The 19,206-nt window shown below is 43.1% G+C and overlaps 1 protein-coding gene across 7 annotated transcripts in view; it reads left to right on the plus strand.

The window, feature by feature from the left end:
- The window catches only part of NFIA (nuclear factor I A), a 566,515-nt gene extending 549,505 nt beyond the window's left edge, over positions 1–17,010 (plus strand). For all 7 annotated transcript variants that reach the window (XM_059138245.1, XM_059138246.1, XM_059138244.1 and 4 more), the window contains one exon: positions 9,510–17,010. In XM_059138245.1, the coding sequence (XP_058994228.1) occupies positions 9,510–9,527 (18 nt within the window). In that variant the 3' untranslated portion in view covers positions 9,528–17,010. The remainder of the gene's footprint in view (positions 1–9,509) is intronic.
- Positions 17,011–19,206: the final 2,196 nt, after the last annotated feature.

The raw sequence follows: 19,206 nt of genomic DNA on the forward strand, positions 1-19,206 counted from the left end.
ACTAGTGAAATGGAAAAGCAGGTGTTGCCAGAAAGTAAAGAAGTTTAGGAATGGGATCTTTGTAAGCAGAATCAGAGTGGCCTCCTGGGATGCCACTCCCAGGGCAGCCAGTGACTGAACTGGGACTCCCAGTTCATAGTCCCATGCTGAGGTGCACCTCACTATTGTCTCTTTTCTCATGGGTTTCGAGAACTGAGATGCTACAGCCTCCTCCACCTTCTGCCCCAATTCTGCCTCTAAGCCTCATTTCTTTGGCTCTTCAGCTTACTAAGAAGCCCTCCATTCCAACTGCTGGGGGTGGAGGGTGCTTGTGGCTGTGGCTGAGTGTGGTCTGTGCTTCCTTTCTTAATCTGGTGAATGGAGGAGGAAGGGCTGTTGGTTTCTGTGGCCTTTGGGAGAGGAGGGGTCTGCTCTAAATCCTGGGGGAGGGGGGGGCTCAAACCCAGGTGGAGAGGGAGAGAAAGAGACTGGCTGGGGGAGGGGGGGTGGCTGGCAGGAAACAGGGCTTGAAAAGGACAGGAGGAAGGAACCCGGACTGTGACCAGAGGGTGAATAAAGGGGACAGAAGCAAAGACCTGTGCTCTGGGCCGTGCCAATCGGCGCCAGCTGTGGTGGAAAGGTCCAAAGGTGGCAGATGCCATCCGGTGCCTAAAGGGCTCTTTGGCTAAAAAGGTTAGTTTGGGAATTGATTTCTGGCAAACTACCAGATCCTCCGTCATTCTATTGCAGAACGTCTCTGGGAGACTTTTTGTAATAACTGGACTTTTCGCTCTAATGTTCTTTTTTTTCCCCTTTCCAGACTTTCTCTACCTGTACAATCCAAACACTACATCTACATGATAGATGTGCTGTGAACCTGTGGTGTTTGGGAAGGGCTTCTTAGCTTGGGGGGAAGAGTAAGAGCCGGAGAGAAGCACTGGGTGGAATGATTATTACAATGTGGCCACGCTCTGCTGAGCTTTGACCTCCACTCCCACGCCTCTCTTTTTAAACAAGAAAGGTTACCTCCCTGGACCACCATTGGGCCAGCCCCAAGTGTGACTGTCTGCACTTGTTAGACAACAGGCATTTAATTATGGTTGGAATCTGATGTGCAGAAAACATACTTTTTTTTTTCATTTCATAGCTCCCTAGGAAATCATTCTCCTCCATCCCTACTGTACTCAACTCTCCCCACCACCAAAAAAAAAAAGGAAAGAAAGAAAGAAAAAAGAAAGACCCAAGGAAAGATTATCTTAATACTGAAATCAAAAATTACAAAAGGGTAGCCTGCCTTCTTTAGTTTTGCCCCTGGGGCAGACATTAGCCAATAATAAAGACGGTATTGTATCTTCAGACCCGAGCCAGCTTTTTAATGGCTAACTTCCCACGTGCAAAAAGGGTCTGTCCCATTTTGGGGCATTAAAAATAACAGCATTTAATGAATCTGTAACTCAAATCTTTCATCTTTTTTCCCTGCGCCATAAAAGGGGTGGCCTGATGCCTTCCGATATTTGGTTTGGACTTTGTGAAATCCAAAAGAATAAAAAGGAACAAATAATAAACAGCAGGCCCCCAGGCTGAAAATCAAGCTCGCAGCACCATTGTCACCGCATTTCCGCTAGAGCAGAGCCGTCCAGTGCACGGTCGAGGCTCCACCCGGAAAATCCGGCAGTGCCATCCTAGCCAAACAGATAGAAACTCTGGACAATTTCATTGGGGCTGTTGTCCCCTTAATCTCCACGCTGCACCTCAGATCTCAAGCAGCTTCCGTGGCGCGGGCTCACTTTAATGGATAGAATCTATTTTTCATGAAAAAGCAGGAAATAAGCTGTCTCTTTCATAAAAAGATTTACAAAATGTAATCATTGTTGAAATATTCCCTTTGAACTGCCGTGTCCACGGGGGTCTCCGGCTCCCAGAGTCGTGCTTCATTAGAACCCCGTCACAAGCGGCTCCAGAAGGGCAGGTACGCTGGTGGTGCCCGGCTTTGATGTCTTGAATGAATGAAAGAAAAGCACAATAAAAAAGAGCTGTTGATCAAGCATAAAATACTCTTTAAGCTGACAGAATAGCAGCGTTAACACACCCTAAGCTGCTTTTAGTTTTTCCCTTTTTTCCTCACATTTTCCTGTGCTTTGTGTACAGTGGGGGTTTGTATTTTATAAGAAGTCTCTGATCTATGTAGTATGCCGTTCGCTAACAAAAACCAAAATAGGATTGTTTCTGTCCCACTTGGTTGCCTGACGACTCCCCCCCTCACTCCCTGCCTCTCTGCTCCCCCCTTCCCCCCCTCACCCCCAACTTCCAAGGCGTGCAGTTTAGCCTTGCAAGGCAAGGACCCAAATGCCTTTCATAAACTTGAGCCAATTCCTTTTGTGTGGTTGGTTTCGCTGCTCTGATTTTAATACCGCAATTAAAGACAGATTTTTATTTTCTCAAGAACTTTCTCTTGCAACTGGGGGAATGCAACTGACGCAGCTGCTACTTTTAACTAAGAAATTATATCATTAAGTAAGAGAGAGCCGCCTTGTTGAGCGATGACTTTCCAAGGGAACCGGTCCTCCTGGGGTCTCACGTGGACCGTAGGACCCGTACACATGTTAGAGTTAGAGAGTCCCTTTACCTGGGCCTTCTGGTTTTCTGTGCTTGCCTCTACCTCGGCATTAGCTCATCTAAGCCCCATAAAAACTGATCAAGTTTTTATCTCCATTTCATGGAGCCTCATACTAAGACTCGGGAGTGCTAATTAACTTGCCTAAGATCACTTAACTAGTACAGAATGCTGTGTACTGGTTAACCGATGGGATTCTGCTAACTCGGCCTCTGGGACCCGAGCTCCACCAGGATGCACATAGCCCTCTTGGAAATCTGCAGAGCGAACTTGAGCGGGCCAGAGTTTCGTGAGGTAAAAGATTACTCAGATGAAAGTGTAAAGGGGGATAAAAAAAGAAAAACGTATTTGACGGGGAGGCAGACACTAGGGCAAGTCAGAAGACGGTGAAAGATTCAGACTTTGGAACTACTAATTGGATTGTGTGTGTACGCTCAAGGTTTGGAGGTGCTGGATGGCTTATTGGGTAAAAAGATTAGTGTTTTCCCGTCTTGAGGTTTGAACCAAACGGAGGTCTTGGCCAGGAGCAGCCCAGTCACTCTCCAGGGAGCGGTGGTTTGGACAAATCCTCTGTGCTTGTAGTAAATAGGCAGCCGTCCATGTTACAAAACTATTGCACGTGCTACTGACGCAGTTGGCCACAGTTGGCCCCACTGCAGCAGCTCTTCCATCAGAACTGCCTGGGGCAGCTCATGGAGACCTATGTGTGTCTCTCAAGAGAGTGTCTGTCATGGCGGGGGTTGGGGGGGTTGGCCACATGGCATGAACGAGGATGTGGCACAGCTATGCTAGAAGTCATCCATCTAAATACCCTATTGGGATAACTGACACCAGGCTTCAAGAAACGTAGAGACAACCCCTCCCTCTCTCCCTCCCTCCCTTCCTTCAACTGTATTTAGTAGGTGCCTACTCTGCCCCAGCCACTGGGGATGCCACATTCAACAAGATACCCATTTTCTTGGGGAAAACAGAGATTAATTACAGTTCAGAGACTGTGACAGAGGTAAACCCCAGGACAAAAGGCCTGGAGAAAGACCCCTTGGAAGAAGGGATGCTAACCTGAGAACACAAAAACTAGCAAGTGTTAGCAAAGCCAAAGAGAATGGGATCACCCGTGCCAAGGCCCAGCAGGGGGAAAGCATTTGGCTTTGGGGGATCTGGAAGAAGTTTAACACAGCACAAGTGTTGAGTGCAAGCAGTGCAAAGATAAGGCCACAAAGGTAAGTGGGGCCAATCATGGCCCATTAATGTTTTAATAGTTTCCTGTACAATAAACAAGTCTTGGTTTAGCATTATTGAAAACAGGCTTTCTTTAATTAACAAAATCAGACAAGAAAAATGATGGCAGAGATCAAAGCCCGTGGCTGGCAGTACCAGTAACTGACACCTGTGGATAGCGGCCCACCTTTCTCAGAAGAAACCCGTGTATGAGAACCTGTTCTCCTCTCCTGTCATGCAGAGCAGTCCTCATGGCAGTCCTCTAGGGCCCCAAGGACAAAGACCTGCTTACTTCAAGTCACACAACTAGTTAAGGGAAAAAGCAGGACTCAGTCCTGGGTCCCTTGGACATTAGATGCTCAGCCTTATCAGTCAGCATTAGGTTGATCCTACTGTGAGGACAACAGGCTACCTGCTATCTTGAAAGCTATAGAAGGCTGCAGTTCATTGCCATCTTTCTGCCCAATGGCTCCTTAAGGGCAGGACCTGTCTGTCATGCCCATTCTATCCCCAGGGCTTAGCATACATAGCACTGAGCACACATTAGGCCCCTGGTGCTTGTAGAATGAGTGAGGAAATGCTCCAGAATGGTGTCTACTGCTGTGAGAAACCTGGAAGGCCTGTCCATTTCTGTTGTATTGAAAGGGTGCAGGGGAGCTACCAAGCTTTGGGCTGATTTGCCAAAGGGCAACTCATTTGGGCTCAACTGTGGGCTTTAGCTCATCCAAACAAGAGCGGGAATCCAGAAACAATGAACTGGAAGAGTGCGACCCAGTAGAGACAGCGTCTCCTCAAGAGAAGAGTCAAAATGGCGGCCACAGCTCACGCAGTCCTGGTGTGTAGCGTCCTCTTCCGGGCTGATGAGGAGTTGGGCCTGCTGGGGCAGTGGGGAGAGAGGCCTCCCAGTATGTGCACGTCTCTGTTTCATCTGTGCAAATGTCCTTAAATAACCCACCTTGCCTGGAGAAGAAAGCGAAGCGTCACACCCAGTTCTGGATTCCACATTAACAGCCTCCTTCCGCAGTGTTCAACTTTGCCCTTGAGGCCTTTTGTTTAACTTTTTAATCTGAAAAACAGATACTGCTGCGCCTCAGTCTGTACCACCCTCCCCATCCCCACCCCCTGCACCCTCTTTTTTTTTTTTTTTTTTTTGGTTAAAGTAAAATATAGCTATCTCAAACAGACTTGCATTTCCTTTGGTTGTTCAAATATACATCCTGCCTTCTTAGTGAGCAGAGTATATAAAAGACCCTTAAAAAAAAGTTATTATTCACAGTAGAACATTTGTTGTTGACAAAGGAGTCCCGTCTTCGTCGTCGACCATGTCTTGGGCCCACCTCATGACCAAATTTTGGAAAAAGGTTTCCTAATTGCTTTCCATAGGGCATAAGAAAGGAAAGAGCCTGGCACTGTCAGAGGCGCCTGCTGCCATCCCAGCCTTCCTGTTTAGGATGCAGCCGGATGGATATTGTTTATGGTTCGTCAAACCTGACTACTGTGAGGATTCCAGAATCCCAGCAGAAGGGGATTCGAACTTTCATGGAGCTGTAAATTAAGGGGCGGGACGTGTGATAAAACTCCTTAGAGAACGGTGCAAAAAAAAAAAAAAATTTCGCGCTGCAATGGTTAAATGAAATTTTATAAGCACATTCAGTGTGGAGCTGTTTTGCATTACATGAGTTGAATACCTTAGAGACGCCACATCTGCAGGCACTTTATTAAATCCTTAGTCAGCACTTTCCAACCTGATGAGATTACTTCTTCATTTGACTGGAGAAAAGGAAAGCTGAGCTCTGGTCCTGGACTGCAGGTTTCTTTTGATGTTTCACCTTGAACACTGAGAGAGGACAATTACCACCTCCCCCCACTGCTCCCCCCAGCACATCCCAAGCTGTAGAAACCGTGAATATAACAGAGTAATTTTACTGAACTGGAGCCTCTGTGGGAGTGTGGATTTATGGATCTCTGAAACAACGATAGCTGGAAGTCTCTGAGGGAAAAAATAGATCAAAGCTCTATGTTTACTTCCTTAATGTAAATGTATTAAGATAACATCGTCCTATATTGTATTGTAATATTGGAACTCTCTGCAGATAAGGGACAGAGATTCCTTTGTAGTCCATCTGGATACAGTAGGTTAGATTAAGGGGTTTATAAAATACGAAGGCAGAAACCATATGAAATGTAAGCTTGTGTCAGTAAATGTCTGAAGACAATTTTTTGACTCTCCATAAATGAATTTTGTTTAGTATGGCATCATTTTCCCAGTGATTTGCTACTCAACCCCAGTAATTTAACAACTTCAGGAGTATTTTTATATTTCTCTTGTATGACCCAAGGGAAAAAAAATGCTCAGAGTCATTCTTCAAGTGACGTTTTGAAACTAGCACTGCTTGCTTAATAGATTTTCTAAGAAAACATCACAAGAGAAAACTGGGCTTTTCCAAACACTGTCTTGTCCATTTGATGTTACTAGTAGTTCATGGAAGTTTCTAGAAATCCAGTGGCATGTTACATGTGTAACTCTCACATTCATCATAAAGAAATTAGGAGCATCTTCAGCTACACACTGATTGTGAGAAGATATTGCAGTGAAATGGATAGTTTTGGATTATTATTATTCTGTTTATCTGCCATCTCAGCAAATAAATGATTTCATCAAAGAGACCACATCCCCCCACCCCACCTCCCAAAAAACCGCAAAAAACAAAAAACAAATTCCCTGTGTGGTTTCCCCTAACTGATTGATTTCCCATTCTGGGGAAAGCCTTGGTCAAGTAGCTGGGTTAATTGTCATGAAGATTAGTGTGATGTTGAAATAAGTACTAATGGTCAAATTACAGGAGTGAAAAAGTTTAAGAATAGGTTTTGGTTTGGGCCTGAAAGGGTTAATTAAGTTTTTTTCACGGGTTATTAAAGACCCCCAACCCATGCCTTCAGGAGTCATATTGACACCACACCACAGGGCAACTCGCTTCTCTATTGACATGTTGCTGGTCAGAGCACAATAGCCCTCTGTGTCTGAAAATCATTGCTAAAATCATCTCAAGGAAAAAAAAAGTTTGAAAGCTCTAACGGTGGACAAAAGCCCAAGAGCTGCAGTGCACAGCTCAAAAACCCGGAGTCAGCAACTTCTATTGATTAAAAACTAACCTTTAAAGTAACTCTGAGAGTGTGTGGTTAGCATTTAAATTTAAACATGTCATGAGTTGATTTGTGTTACTGAATACCAACTCAGAAGGAGTAACATTCACATTGCATTTTTTTTCTAATTCCCTTAAGCAGCTAAAGTATTTCATGAAATGTCAATAGGGCAAAAAGAAAAAGTGGGGGGGGGGGCAATGCTAGGCCTTGTAGTTTTCTTTCCCATGCAAATACTCACCCCCCCCCAAGAAAAGTGTGGAGAGTGAAACACAATAATTAGTCCTTTGTCTAACTTTCCCAAGTGCCAGAGAAAGACAGATTAATTAAATATACAACAGTGTTGGTTTTTGGAGTGGGGGTCTTGCTTGCTGTGTAGGTCATAAATTAGGCAGAATAAATACTTCAATGTGTTTGCAGTGGGCCTGCTACGTCAGAGCCACTGGAAGGTTGGTGGGAGGAGAGCGGAGGGTTTCTTGCTAATGATAGTCACGTCTGGGTCTGTCTGGTTGCTCTTAGCAACCAGACATGATGTAACACCAGGATGAACTTGAACTTGGGGGACTTGAAAAGAGAACAATAGACCAGAGCAATCAATAAAGCCTATTTCAGTGAAGGATTACAGAGCTGCTCTGGGGTAACCTTGTCGGCAAGGCACACACTGAATAGTAAGATGTGTGAAGAAACTTTTTTTTTTTCTTTGCGTTTTAAGAGAAGTGCAGAGCCACTGCAGATTTTTGTAGTGCACGGAGGTTGTGTCCAGAAACTGTGGTATGGAAAACTGCTCCCCCTGCCGTCTCCCTGGGTCCCCGGTGTTTGCTTCGAGAGCTACTATGCAGCGTCAGATTGAAGAAGGCTGGAATTTCACAACTGATTTAGAAAGTGTGAGAACAGAAATCCTGTAAGCATTATTCTATGCACCCAAACTTGGAGACTGTTTTGTGAGTGAGAGATCCAGGCTGAGGCGCGCCTGGATCCCTTAGCTGTGAGGAGAGGCCTCCTGGAAATACAGTTCCGGCCTTGCCTCCCCTCTCCTCTCTTCCCCGTCTTCTTCCTTTTGTCCAGTTAGATTTAGGCCGCGTGTCTTTGCCAGGATGATTTCCTTTCGGGACACAAGAGGCTTTATTGTGTTCCCTAGAGCATGTGGTCAAAGAAGAACATCTAAAAGTCCACAGGATGAGTAGTTTTTCAGGTTAGGCTTGGGTTTTTCAAGTCCTCTGGAAATCAAAGGTAGCTTGTGTGACCAGGAAATTTCATACCTGGTAGGTATCCACGTAGCTATCATTTTGCCATTCACCCCTGGGATCAGAGGCCGTCCTTTACCTAATTGAATTTCTTGGGCACCGATGAGCCTTCATCTGACTGAATCCACGGGAAGGTGCCCCTTTCTGACACTGCCAACTCAGAGATTTCAGAGACATTCACTTTTGCTGGAAGTTGACGATTTTTCTGTGAATGATGATGAATGTGGTGAATTTGACAGGGTCTCTCTAGGGAAAAGTTGGTGGAAGCCAAACACTTCCCTATTTCACTTGAGAAACCGACTCTGAGATTAGACCATAAGTGGTCACTTTGTTTAGCTAACAGAGAAAGCAGTGCTGGCCCATAAAATGATGTATCACCAGACTGTTGTCCAAAGCCAGTCCCTAAGGATTTTTGAAAGGAAAAGGTGACTCGTAACTGGGCCCAGCAGGCATATGGAATGCTCTCAGTAAGCACTAAATGAACAAAAGCAAGAATAAGGACTAGGCAATGGCCTCATTTTTGTCCTTTGGACATCATGGCAGCCCAATAGGGTGAAATCTTAATCCCATTGGGTTCTTCTATGTCATTTGTGAAAAATTATCGTACAAATATTGAACCGAAAGGAGCATTTTACCTCATGAAATCCACTTCAGGCACACATGAAGGAAACTGGGTATAAAAGAGGTACTGGGACTTGCCCAAGTCACCCAGGACTCTGCGTGCAGCACTTTTTCATACTTCACCTCCACTTATTTTAATACCAATGTTGATCATCTGCGCACATTCAAAGAATGTCACGACACTGTCTTCAGTGCCTCCATCTCATGGAAAAGGAGATGTGAAAATCCTCCAAGTAGACATTGATCAGCACAAGAAGCCTCTTCCCTCACCCTTTGTCCATTCATTCAGTACTTCTTTGTGGAGAACCTTCTACTCCAGGCACTGTGCTGGACACTGAGGATTCAGTGACAGGATGATCAAGCTTCTCACCCTCCTGTAGCTGCCCTGCCCGACTGCGAAACCCATATGCGTATTTCAAGTGGACATAAATACTTCATTTCTGAGACACACTCTGAATGTTGGCAAATCCCAATGAAGACACTGAGGTTCAACTTCGGAGGATTAAGAATAGCTTCAGTGACTCAGGATTTACTACTGTCTATCACTCCTCTCTTCCAGTCCCAGAAAACCCTCTCCCCTCCCCCACTTCATTCCTAATATAGATCCCAATTTCACAGTCGGGAGAGGAACTTCTAAAATATGTTACTTTCCAAATTGTACCCCTAATCGCTCTTTTCCTTTTGTCTTCCAGTCCTGGTACCTGGGATAAAAGTCGCAGCGTCCCACCATCCACCAGACAGACCACCTGACCCCTTCTCAACACTGTAACATGGACGCGTCCTCAACCCAGCGCGGTTACAACTTCACTGTCAGTGGAAGGGGAGAATCAAATCAACTTGTACATGGAAACAGCGAGCATTATGGTCAAACAGCAAAGGCCATAACCTTTTGGGATTTTTTTTTTTAAATACTTTAGGGACTGTTGTAATTTTCTCATATGGTGCTGGAAATGGTTGGGCTTTGTAACATTTGGAGTGTTTTCTGTGGTAGCGTGAGCATTAGGTGACGTGGCTAGTGGAGGTCTACCCTTGCTCACTGACTTCCCATTGTAACACACTTTCCTTACGGAGCCTGGCTGTTTCACAGTATTTCATGAATTTACCCACACAGGTGTGAGCCTCCTTGAGTCATCAGGAGGCACATGGAGAACTAAATCTTTTGTAGTAGCTGAGATCTGCAATATATAACTTATGGGACAGTCAAAGGGCAATGTTTTTCTGTAACATATTGGAAAAAGAAAATGCAGTTATGTTCCTTTTTTATTTTTTCTTTTAGTTTGGTTTGGTTCAGCAGTCAGCAGTTAAATATATAACATGGCCCACAAGGACAGTGAATCCACTCACATTGCAGAACAATTCCGAAATGACAAACTACTACTACTACTATTCAGTTTTTTAAAAGTTGTGAAATGCTGCACTTACATTAAAAAAAAAAAAAAAAACATTTTTTTCAACAATTTCAACAATGACACACAAATTCACATGGAAATGGGGAAGATGGTCTGTTTTGACAGAAACTGACAGGAATCAATCAAAACAATCGAATTTTGAAATGAGTAAAGTGCAATTTCATTGGATAGCTAAATATCTTTGTAAGATAGAGATTGTTGAAAATTCTATTTTTGTTTTTCAAGTCCTTCCACCCCGGGACTCTAAATTATCGGGGTAAAAAACAGCCTTGCAAGAAAAAGGGGAGCTATTTTTGCTTTTTATGTTTTTTATTGTTAAACTTGTATCCCTTTAAAAACTGAAGGAAAATTTAAAAAAAAAAACAAAAAAACAAATCTAATGGTGCTTTTACCACGATATGTTAACTACATTAAATGCTAATTAATTATTTTCTGTTATCAAAGCACATAACTAAAATGAAATCATGGTATCTGTTAATTTTATAAGCTAGAAGTCACTATAATGGATTATGCCAATTCTGAAAATTTTTACATGTACCCAGCAACATAGGATTTATCAGTTATCAGACACTTCATTGTACCAGAGATTGTCCAGAACTTTTCAAGACCTTTGCGCCCCTGAACTGGGCTATGGGGAAAAAAAAAAATAACAATAATAATAATAAACCAATACTGACACAAAGACACAAATGCTGGTGGGTGCCCATTCAGATCAAGGGTACCTGTTAGGGAAAAAAAAAAAAGTTTGCACCCCCAAATGTCCTGTAGCTTATGTAAGAAAAAAAAAAAAATACACACACACACAAACAAAAAAACAAACAAAAAAAAAAAACAAAAAAATGTGCAAGTGATTTTTCTACCAGACAGCGAAGCACCCCTTTGCTTCCCATGCAACTTCAAGAAGGTTTCCTATACTATACATATATATACGTTCTGGTTGGCAAGCCCTGCTGATCAGAGAAAGTCTCTGCATGTTCTAGTGTTAGTAACTAATTTTTATATAGTTAATGTAGGATAAAGTAGAGTGCATTAAGACACAATATTGTAATCCCTACTCTAGGCACTTGCCTTTAAACTATGTTTTTCAGCCCTTCAGAAGGGTTCTACTACTGTCCTATACAATCAAGTAACTGAAATTCTTGGGAAGACACTTTGCTCCTCATCTTTCCCCCGCGAAACAATGTTGTTTTGTTTTGTTTTTTTTCCTTAATTTGCACGAAAACAAAAATTCCATATCAATGTGCCTTGCCCTGGATAGCGATTATTTGTGGAATTGTTGCACATGCTCCTCTATTGAAAGGGGTTTTTCCCTAGTCAAGCATTTGGAGACACTTTTTGTAAATGTGACTTTTATGTCAGCCATCGTCAGTTTCAACATCTAGAACTAAATAGAGAGTTAGTTGTTCCGCAGATAGGAGTAGTCTTTATTGTCCTCTGTGGTCAGTGGCAGTGCTATTCTGAGATCTGTAGATGGCTTAGAATATCAGTATTTTGGATGTTGCTGCATTTTACAATTTATTTGGAGTCTTCCTTTATCCCCCCCCCCCAGATATATGAAAATATGCAATACCTGCTTATATCGTGTAGAAAAGCTTAGCGATTATTAATTTTTCTTTTATTTTTTTTATTTGACCAAAGTCGGTGCTGCACTTGACGCAGTGTGTTTTAGGTGTTTGTCTTTGTACTTTTTTTGTGATTTTTGAATGCACGTGCGCAGGAAGGGCTCCTCTTAGAGAAGCAGTCAAACTGTGAAGCACTAAGCTGACCCTGCTTCAAGCAATTTTGTTTTTACAACTGTTCCTTTCACAAGCAAGCCTTAAAAAAAAAAAAGACAACTTCCTTTTTCTTCAGCTCCCACACCCCATTTTTCTTAGCAGACTGCAGTCAATCCACATTCAATAAAAAGTATATAATGCCCATTTTTATATGCACGTTTTTAAACTTCCAAGTTCTGAAAATTGTTTACTGGTTATCTCTATTTAAGGAAAAAAAAATAAAATAAAACATTTTGGATTTTCATATGTGTCTGATAAGTGGTTGAATAGTCGTTTGGCGCTGTTGTATGGTGTGATTGTCAGTATATGGTGTCACTTCCTATAGCCAGCCAGCATATTTTGCCTTCCCCTATAGCACTTAGCTGGGCATTACTTTATTATGACATATGTGCACTAAAAAAAAGAAAAAGTAAAAAAAACAAAAACAAAAAAAAAAAAAAACTCAAAAAAAATAGCAGCTTTCAGTGCTTCACAGTGAAGGGAAAAAAGCCTAGACAAACATTTTGTCAGAACCTTGCGATAAGCCAAGGTATTACCAGTAAATTGGTTGTATATACAATAAAATTGCACCCTTTTTTTAAAACAAAACAAACTAAGCAATAGTTTGGGCAGTTTTAGTTGTTTTTAGTGAGCATGTTGTAGTCATGACTGCAAAGAGAGAGAATAAACTGCCCACTCAGAAGATATGTAATTTGTATTGTTGTATAGTTTTATTGATTACACTGATTTATTCTACCCTATTTTATAATGCAGGACTTTTGTAATGTTGTTTAAATGAGGAAAAATTTCTGTCAAATTAGCCTAGTGAAATTTCTGATTGTCCATTATAAAGGCAGCGTTCATAGAATTGCTTTTCTTTCTTTCCCGCCCCTCCCCCTTTGGGAACTGGATTTAAGTTTAAAACTTTCCTGTTTCCTTTTTTTTGTAAGTATTTAAATACAGTTATTTTTTTTTCTCTCAATGGTATAGCATATTCCTATGCTTGAGAAGTATAGGTCTACTGAAAAACCATTGTAAATGGACGTTACAGGTATGCTGTATTTTTGAAGGTATTTTGTTGTATTAAGTTTGATGAAGCTAAAATTAGGGAACTCTGAACAGATTTGCAGGAAAAAAAATGTTTTAAAGGCTTTAAAACATTAAGGAAGCAGTCTAGGGTGATAAGGAACAGGGGTCAAGTATTAAATACACTAAGTTACATTTTTGTTCATGTTTCATTGTCCAGAAAGCAGCAGGAAACTGTAGTTCAGTTGTGATCAAGCAGGAAAAAAGAAACACCAACAATCCGAGTGTTTACCTTTTTAGATGAAAGCCAAGCGAAGATGTTTGAGGAAGACTTTGCTACCTGGGGTGTGTAGACTGACAGGCTGAGGGCTGGCCAATTAAAGGCCCTGCCCTTGATTCTGAGACACATTGGAATTTTTTCTCTCCCATCAAATGGCATTAACAATATTGACAAAGAGAAGTCCCTCAACTCACTCTCTGTGGTTTTTCTTTGGGAACTGAAGTCAGAGGCACAAACACTAAATCTGATCATTTTTCTATATGCTTTTTTTTTTTTTCTGACCCATCCCCCTGCCACTAAAAATGCTCCTTTTCTGATCATTCATGGGCAGAGGCCCATCTCTCTCCATCCCAGAGCCTGTTACTTTCCTCTGAGGTTCGAGCGAACTTTTTCTAGAAGTTTCTTCACACCCTGGCATGGCAGTTATTGGTGTCAGCCCCTCCCCACCCCCACCCCACAGTCAGGTGTGGGTGCCCCTCCCCCGCAAGCCGACAGGTACACCTCCCCACGCTTGCGGTCTTCATTCTCTGACAGTCGAAGTGTAAGGGAACCCAAATTTTCCAGAGTCACGGTGTTCAGTCAGCCCACAGGAATATGCAAAACCCATCTCAAAGAAGTTTGCCTTTTACTTTTTCAACCCCTTATCCCCGTATATGTTGAATTCTGTCAAAAAGTATTTACGAAATCCGGATTAAGAAAAACAGTTTTTTCCTTGAGATTTTTTTTGGGGGGGAGGGGAGGGATTTCTAGGAATGTCATTTAAGGTACTTTGCGTCATGTTGCGTCTGGATATATCTTTTTGTCCATAGTGGTGGTTGTCTCTCTCTCTGTCTCTCTGTCTCCCCATCCTTCTTTCTTTTTTTCCTTTCTTTCAGTGTTTTTCCCCCCCGTAGCAGGCCTCCATAGAACAAATTTCAAACACAACTGGCATGGTAATGTAAGGAGAGCTTCAGTGGCACCTCACCACCCGCCTTCCGAGATCTGTCCTAGGACGGTCTCAGAAAGCTGAACTGCCCACCGGCAGAGCTTTCATTCGAATCGGCTTCCAAGGCCAAGTTCGTCCTGAAGTCAATGCATGTATTTACTGTTTGACAGTAAACCCGCTCTGCCTTTTCCACGTCCAAGGCTGTGCATTTGCCTAATTAGTGTCGTGTATGTTTTCCTTTTATTTTTTCCAATAAAAAAAGCAGTGGGATGAAAATTGCTTTGATAGATAGCAGGTAACATTGAAGCTATTCCATAGCACTTAACTGTAGTGAATACTGTGTCACCAATTCTGAAATCAATTTAATGTTTAATGCAAATCCATTACATGGTGCTATTACAGGCTGACAAAATGATTTACACCAATGTGACAACTTGGGCTCAATTCACTCTGCTTTCCAACAGTGTAAATGCATAGCAGTGTTTATCTGCATGAGAACTATGCACTAATCTATCTGAAGAAAAAAAAAACCTATATCAACTTTGGTATCTACTTTCCGTTTACTTCAATCCTTGCCTTTTTGGTCATTGTTATAATGCCAGCTTTAGGACAGAAAGAATTATAAGAAAACCAGCATAATACCTGATATATTAAAATGTAGTGCCTGTGAAATCTGTATTATATTGCTCTTCTGAAGTAAGATTTTTCTACACCGGTAGCCTTCGCTGTCTGTCAGTCAGGACCTTCTGGTATAGGCGATGTAAAATAACCCTACAATATTAATGCATGCTATTCCATAATGCTTAGTGAACTGTATGAATATTACTCAAAGTTATGTTAGTCTTTTTTTCTGACTTGGTTCTTGTCAGCTAGGTTTAAAGGTATTTCACTGAGAACGCAAATTCTGTCTTTCTTGATTTCGGCTGTTTTCAGTATTTTGGAGGTATACATTTACTTAAATTCAGTATTACTTGTGTTTTTGTTTTCGTTTTGTTTTTTTGTTTTGTTTTCTTTTCTTTTTCCTAGGGGACAAGCATGGGTTGTTGATTTCAGAAATCAGTCCCTGGCAAGACTTTTGTCTCAAAACGACCGTTTGGGTTTCAAGAACTGTGCTACGAGGACACTCTGAGGACATTTCCAAGCGAGGGACATTTTCCTTAACCCTCGACTGAAGCTATGCTGACCCTGAAGTGTTTTCTTAATGGACAATGTTCCGCCAGGTACCCATGCTTGATCCGTCTTCACACCAGACTTCCTCATATTAAAAGAAAAAAATAATGAAAAAAAAATCTTTAAGAAATCACATGGCTATTTAGTTTCATGCACAGTTGCAATATTTTCTTCAAAAATAAAACTCTGTACAAACTTTGGGCCCGATTCATAAGAAAAAGGAGTTTGCTATTAACACGGGATTTTTAAAATCTACTCTTTTTCGTTCTAAATTTGAAACAACTTGCTTCCCAAATTAAATCAGCTTCATCTCACTTTTTTTTTCCCCCCTAAAAGGGGGGAACTCATCTGCCTTTTATGCCCCCAGAAGATTACATAACCAGATGAGGGGAACGGGGAGATGGGGAGTAGGTATTGGAAATGCTCAGAAAGATAGGGGACCACCGGCCATTGAGCGCACCAGAGCGGGGAGGCAGCTGTGTGTGGGGGCAGGACCTCGCCTGTGTGCCAGGCATCCCGAGTTTCACATGTGGGCTCCTTATGCAATTTAATTAAAAAAAAAAAAAAAAAAAAAAAAAACCTAATTTCCAAAATGTGTCTGGACCACAGGAATATATATTTCTATATATATTTCTATACATGGTGGAAGTGCCACCTTGAGTCCAACCAGAACACCTTTATGGTAGAAAACACTCACCAGGTCATGCAATGTGAACTTTTTTATCTCCACAGTGCTTTTAAGGACAAGTAGTGTCCCATGAATTGGGCTCTTTTTCCTGCTGTTCTGCTCCACTTCTCAAAATGACAGAAGCTCTTCCCGCCTTTGATTCTATCTGTGTTATTCTTATTTTCCATTATATTTTATTTTTTGAGTAACCGTCTATATAAATCAGCATTTTTTTTTTTAACATCTCACCCGAAGGTCACGAGGCCCCACGCAGTGTGGGGAGGGAGTATTGAGAGAGCTGCCAGCTTCATATTTTTTTTCTTCCTGGTCTCAGATCAGCCTGTCTGCACTGTGAAGGCATTAGGTGGTGTCACCCCAAGATACTAGACCTAGAGCTGGAGCTTGATCGGGTTCTCGGAGGTCCTCAAGAAAGAATTTTCAAGGCAAATACACAATTCCCTTTCCCTACACCCCTGACCTCTTACACAGAACAAAGTTAGTTCCCTGGGGACCTTTCCCCACCACCCTTGGCAGTCTGTCCGCTCAAGATACCTCGGGTTTTTCATTTCAAATTGCAGGGGGAGGGGACCGAACACTTCCCGAGATGAAAAGAGATCTGTTGTGAAACTAAATACCCCCCCGTGTTAATAACTTGGTTTGACATTGGTTTCTATGAGCCGGGCCCCCTGTGCCTCTCGTATACTTGTATTGACTCTCATAGCTACCCTTTTAGTTTTACTGTGTTCTGTGAAAATTTGTAATTGGTTGAGAATCACTGTGGGCGTCCATTCTTATTCAACGAAATCTCCACAGGTTTTTTGAGCTGGTGTGGATTAGTTTAACTCTGTATTCAACCATTAGTGCTACCACCTTCTCACATTACGATACAATTACTGGAAGCAAGTACTGCATTTCCTATGCAACAAAAAAAGGAAAAATAAAAAATTGCTAATGCTCTGGAAGTCGTGTCATCATTTGCTTCAAATCACACCCCGGTGGTTGTATTTGAGTGACAGTGAAGGGGATGGATCGGCCTTTCTGCCCCGTGGAGTTTGCATCATTTATCCTTGAAAGATGCCAAGCCCCTTGGCGCCCTTCAAGGGGTTCTGGTGGGCGCTGCTGGTTTTCTCAGCGACTTCAACACATGCGGATCCTAACAATCCCCTGTGCTTCCTGTGTGCCTGATACTGTCCGAAGAGCTTTAGATGTTGTACCGGGACCCAGTCAAGTCAGGAAGAGGGTCCGATAGGTTTGCTAAGAGGGGGCTCTGCTGTGGCCTCGTGATGTGGACCTGTAGGATTGTAGCCACCGGCGCTGGAGCTGGGGACACAGAAGGGAAAGGTTGGGCTACCAGAACCTCGGGGCTCCCGGGAGGAACTCCACACAGCTGAGACCTGGATGTGCATGGAGAGGAGTCACCAGGAAGGGGGGGTAGGGGGCCCCACATGGGTGGTCACAGACCTCTGAGGACGGGGTGGGGCAGTGAGGGGGGGTGGCAGGTGCTGGCAATGCAGAGGGGAACCCAGCCAGCTGTATCAGTTTTGGGGGTTTTTGTTTGTTTGTTTGAGAGTAAAAGCGGGTTTATTGGCTCCGGAAAAAGGAGCAATAGTACCCAGCTCTCAGCTAACCCCTCACTCTATATACAGGCTGCATCCAGTCCAAGATCCACTGGCTCCTTCAACTTGAGGGTCCATCCAGTGCCTCCCTGGGGCACTGAAAGGAGCCAGAGGCCGTTGGCGCATCCATCCTCTGTGCTGTCCCATGTGGACGAGAGCAGAAACCGGAAAGAAGCCCCCTCTTTCCCTGCCCTCCTATTCTGAGACTCCCGCTGGTGTCTTTCAGTGGCTTGATCAAAGCGTAGGCATCTGGGTAGGGAGTATGGAAAACACAGCGAGAGAACTGCCAGCCCCACAGAGTATAGAAAGGTGAGCCCGGAGACCAGACCCGGGAGTAAACATACGGCACATGCATCTTCATCCGCGTATTCCTCACAGCCGTCTCTGTAGGAACTATTTTTACCTCCATTTACCGATGAGGAAACTGAGGCAGAAAGAGACTCAGTAAGGTACCCAAGGTCATACAAAAACCAAGTGGCAGGGTGGGTTTCAAATCCAAGAAGTCTCTTCTAACTTCCATCCTATAATCACTATAATACATCAACTCAATTTTTTTTTTTTTTTTTAGATTTTATTTATTTGAGAGAGAGAGCATACTAGTGGGAGAGGGACAGAGGAGACATGCAGACTCCCTGCTGAGCACAGAGCCCAACATGGGACTCGATCCCAGGACACTGAGATCATGACCCAAGCTGAAGTCAGATGCTCAACCAATTGAGCCACCCAAGCTCCCCTCAACTCAATCACTTACTCAATAAAAACTGAGTACCCATTATGTGCCAGAGACTATACCAGGGGCTAGGGATAGAAAATAAGTAAAAACTGAGCAACGGTTCTTACGAAGTATACAGTCCAGTGGGCAGAATAAGCACTATCCAAGTAAACACAGCAGCCAAGGTAAACATGTAGTTGTGATGAGGATTATAAAGGGTATATTATTGCTGTGAAAGCCCATTGAGACTAGTAGGATAGATAGAAGTTCACTAGGCAAAGGGAGCAGGCGGGAAGGAGAAGGTTCTGGGCAGAGGGACAGCACATACATACCAAGAGCCAGTAGCAGGCTGGAGGAGAGAGCCTTTGAGGGAGGGGAGTAAGGCCTTTTTAGATGAAGGCGTGAAGCGGGGAAGAAATTCAGTTCAAGATAAAGCTTGATACTGAGGTCGGTCAAGACCGTGCAAGGTCTTGCAGGCATATTAGAGATCTTTGTCCTGTCCTCTAAGAGCAACATAAAACATGTCTCAGTCAGAGGAGGCTAGATCTATGCTGTGATCCGCACAAGTCCAAACCCTCATGGCCTCCAACAATAAAGGTTTGTGTCTTACTTTGCACATCAGTCAAAGCGTTGTATGGGATTTCAGTGAAACTGTCCCCATTCTAGGACCCAGGGTGCAAAGCAGCAACCATCTCAACCATTGCTGGATGTGTGGATGGGGGAGAAGGAGCACGGCAAGGCCGGCCTGGCTTTCAACAGTTCCATCTAGAATGACCCACACCACTTCCACTCATGGTTCATCGGCCAGAGCATGTCCCAAGGCTGTGCCT

Source organism: Mustela lutreola, chromosome 10, assembly GCF_030435805.1.
Source record: "Mustela lutreola isolate mMusLut2 chromosome 10, mMusLut2.pri, whole genome shotgun sequence".
NCBI lineage: Eukaryota > Metazoa > Chordata > Mammalia > Carnivora > Mustelidae > Mustela > Mustela lutreola.